The 4,160-nt window shown below is 36.3% G+C and overlaps 1 protein-coding gene across 1 annotated transcript; it reads left to right on the top strand.

The window, feature by feature from the left end:
- Positions 1 to 576: 576 nt before the first annotated feature.
- LOC108466445 (transcription factor bHLH87-like) lies at positions 577 to 3,799 on the top strand. The gene is made up of 3 exons (XM_017766803.2): positions 577 to 924; positions 1,895 to 2,042; positions 2,143 to 3,799. Exon 3 carries the CDS (start codon positions 2,160 to 2,162, stop codon positions 3,429 to 3,431), a length of 1,272 nt encoding a protein of 423 aa, XP_017622292.1. The 5' UTR covers positions 577 to 924; positions 1,895 to 2,042; positions 2,143 to 2,159; the 3' UTR covers positions 3,432 to 3,799.
- Positions 3,800 to 4,160: the final 361 nt, after the last annotated feature.

Here is a 4,160-nt window from a genome sequence, read left to right as displayed (position 1 = left end):
GTATTATATATTGTAGTGAAAATTTTATTAAAGTACAAAGGTAAATTTTTTTAAAATATATTTATTACATAATTTTTTATTTATAATCTAATTGTTATAATTTGAATGGGTATTGTTTAAAAATTATATTTATTATTATACCCGTAACTTCTTTATTTTTTTATTTTTTATTTTGAAGATGAAAGATAAATAATGCAGACGCAAATCACAACTGAACCGTTGAAAGTTGGAGTCTTGGATGATTGAAATACTCCATGGTCCCCACAGTCCCCCTGTTTAGATTTCGCCCACGTGGGAGATGGCTATCCATTTATGGAAGCTCCCAATCATGATGCGCCACATGTGATCCGGAGTGTTGCCTTCACGTGTTCATAACGGTTTAGGATTTTTGCAGAAATAACGCGGGAGAGAGGATCATAGCGGCATTTATTTGGATTTTGATAAGAGATAGGGGGACCATCCGATAAATTACAAAAATATTAGGCCACCATTAACAATACTTGTGGACCTATCTTCATTTTAATATTTTCAACACATCGGCCAGCCTGATTAACGCACAGAGGTGAATTGCTTGAATTAAATTTTAGTACCCAGGAAATGTAAAAATAATGGACTCCCAAATGAGCATGAAAAAGATTGAGAATAGGTGGCACCCAACATATCTTTCAATAAGATCATGGATGGTTTGGTAATTGTGACAGGATAAATCAAGTTCAACCGTCAAACTCTCTAGGATTTAAGACCAACTACTTCTAATTACTGAAAACACTCATTTAATGCTCCTTCCTTGTATATATTCTCACTGCTTATCTGCAGATTTGGTGAAGAAAAACGCCACATAGTTGACAATATAAGGGAAAGGTTGGCAGTGGCATATACAAAGGGGAACCCATTCACTGAGCTGTAATGATGGGGCGCATGTGGGTACGACTCTCTTTTCTTTTCTTTTCTCTATTCTATTTCTTTCTCTGCTTTCCCTCTTGCAAGTACAACCATCTGTATTTAATAAAGTGAAATGAAAATATATTATATGTATGTTATATTAGAATGGTTGAAGAGACAAATTCTGTAAGCAACTTGCTTTCTGCACTGTCTATATATCTATTATCTTCTGCCTCTGATCCTCTGATTATCCCTTTCCTTTGGCCTGCAAACATATATCAGGCAGTCCCCCACTACTCAAAATGGCAATCTATGAAGCGTAGCTGCTGTTTAATTGATGCCACTGTACTGAAATGTTTAAATTCACCTCACCCTTATAAACGAGTATTTAATTCTGATATGTGGGTAGGTACCATAGTTGAAACTGGAAACTGGGATACCAGTCATGATTAATTAGAGACTGTCAAATAGATGCTTGTTTTGACTGCAGTTTTTTTTTTTGAAACTTTACAGTGCACATTAAATTTCCATGAGCAACCAAAAGGATGTCATGTCAGATTATTTCCCGCACTAGAAATATATATATATATATATTATTAAACTATATAGTTTAAATATGCTTCACTAATATCTCAAATGCTCCCCATCTGCAGAAATATATATCCATACACACCCACCAAACTGACCCAGAAAGCCTTATCTTTTCCACACTCCACATTACTGATTACACCTCTTTTCAACTTTTGAAACTATGTTATTTTATGTTAAGCTATTCTTTTTTTCTTTTATTTTAAGTCCTAATACAAAGTATTTGTTGGATTATAAAACTAGTTCTCTTTTTTTTGTTTTTTTTTTCCCTTACCTATCTATATAAGCATGCATGCCTTTTAACAACATTACTGAGTGTGTCAACTATGTTTATATACAGAATAGCTTAAGGTAGATGAAAAATCTAATTCCCTTAACTCGTCGTATGCATGATTTTGTTTATGGTTTCATGTTTATCATTCAGTTTCCATGACTGATGCTTCGTGATCAAGAATTAGAGAGGATTTGATCCAACTTAGTCTCTGTTAAAAGAATTGCGACAAATATTTTTCACTTGTAAGCGTCTTTTTGTCGAAGCCAAACTCAACCAGCTGCAGTAGGATCTGGATTTGGTATGTACTTTTACTCAAATTTCTATCAACTTTATATATTCATCTGCATTTCTTTCAATCCTTGGATTAATATGTTGAAGTTATTTTATTTTGGGCTCAGAAAAAAAAGTTTCAGCCATGGATGGCTTGGGATGGGATGAATTAAATTCATTGCCTGTTTGGAACAGTGAGCCAAATGATGTAGAAGACAGTTTCCTAATTTCCAACTCAAATTCTTCCGTTTATGGTGACAAGATGAATCTGCCAGATGATATCTTCGTTAATTCAATTCAAGAACTCCAAGATGCTCAGCCATCCCTTGTGAATCCAGATGCAGATATAGTATCTGAAATGGTTAATCCACAGCCAGTTCCTGCATCAGCTTGTGGTATAACACAAGAATGGTGCTCTTCTCCATTGTTGAATAGCTCAGCCTATGGTTTGAGCTCATCAAACGCTTCAGTTTCTGATATTGGAAGCATGGCGGTTCACTCACAAGTCATCAATGGTTTACCAAATGGAAACGCTGTCGTTGGTGGTACAACAACAACAGCAAGCTCTCTTGAGTCCCTTGAATGCTTGCTCTCAGCTACTAATAGCAACACTGATACATCAGTTGAAGATGATGGGCTCTCAATGATATTCTCTGATTGCAAGAGCTTATGGAATTTTGTTGCTACTACCAGTACTACTACTCCAGTCTCATCCGGAGAGTCCCAGAGTTGTTCGGATCAATATACCAACAATATGAAACAATCGGAAACAAACTCTAGCTCTTCAAAGAGAAGAAATGATGATCAAAGTGAGTTCAAAGTTGGTCTAACTCGTGTTTACTCCAATATTTCCGCTGCAACAAGTGGTGGTTTTAGGCTTATTGATAAGAACCCACCAAAATCAAAGCAACCCAGATTAGAAAAGGCGCTCCCGAGCTCATCCAACATAAATTTTCAACAGCCAAGTTCATCAGCATCATCTTCCATTGATGAACCTGACCCAGAGGCCATTGCACAAATGAAAGAGATGATATATCGGGCTGCAGCGTTCAGGCCTGTGAACTTAGGCATGGAAGTGATGGAGAAACCAAAAAGGAAGAACGTGAGAATCTCAACGGATCCACAAACAGTGGCTGCAAGGCAAAGGAGGGAAAGGATAAGTGAGAGAATTAGGGTTTTGCAGAGGTTGGTCCCTGGTGGGAACAAGATGGATACGGCATCAATGCTTGATGAAGCTGCAAATTACCTAAAGTTCCTCAGGTCCCAAGTCAAGGCACTAGAGAACCTAGGCCACCCAATGACTGCTTTCAATCCTTTACCAATCAACCAGGCTCTCCCCATGCAAACACATAATTTTCTACTCTTAAACCATAATTATATCCGCCACTCAATAGACTTCAAAAAACACTACCCATGAAAAAGTTCATCATCTTTTCATATTTCATCACTACTGATTAACATGCAAAAGAAAAGTAGTCTGACAACAGGTATTACCGTATCAGAAACTAATTCCAAATCCCTTGATAATCTTTTTCATTATTACATCTGTAATCTAGAGTTAGAAACTCTTCCTTTTTCTTGACAACTTTTTTTATATGAAAAAGGGTTAGTAATTATTGCACTTATGATTAAGGTCAAGGACCAGAAAGTAGTGATCCTTTTACTCTTTGCTTAATGTATTCTCTGCACTTAAAAGCTTTCTTTTTGTTGGAGCTTTTTAAATGGTAGTGGGTTTTTCAATGTGCACTTTATCTAGGTAATAAAACCAAGAAACATTCTCTAAAACTTTTCAAGTCCCAATCAGCTAGTTTTGTTGTCCCCTTGATTCAATCCAAAGCGTGCACTTGAAAGTCACCCCCAATCTAATTGCTTAGCACATGTTTATATTTCTCCTCTCGCTCTGTTTTCAAAGTTTATGCTTCTCTTTTGGCTGTTGCATTTGTAATCTATATAAATGATTATTGAAACTCCTTTTATAATCCCCAGATTCATCCAAACTAATGATATGTTCATGATGATGGTGATGTTGGGTTTTTATATCCTGGGCTTTGGCTGGATCATATGGGTGGTCGGTGGTTTGGATGTACATGCTAAATTTCGGCAATATTTTGAGAAAGAAGCCCAAATTGATGGCACTTTTTGTTTT

Source organism: Gossypium arboreum, chromosome 2, assembly GCF_025698485.1.
Source record: "Gossypium arboreum isolate Shixiya-1 chromosome 2, ASM2569848v2, whole genome shotgun sequence".
Taxonomy (NCBI): domain Eukaryota; kingdom Viridiplantae; phylum Streptophyta; class Magnoliopsida; order Malvales; family Malvaceae; genus Gossypium; species Gossypium arboreum.
Note: the sequence above shows the minus strand (reverse complement) of the source record. Positions and strands in the feature narration are given on the sequence as shown.

Bases quoted from the DNA above. Each gene is read 5' to 3' on its own strand.
- LOC108466445 (XM_017766803.2), top strand. From the start codon at position 2,160: ATGGATGGCTTGGGATGGGATGAATTAAATTCATTGCCTGTTTGGAAC.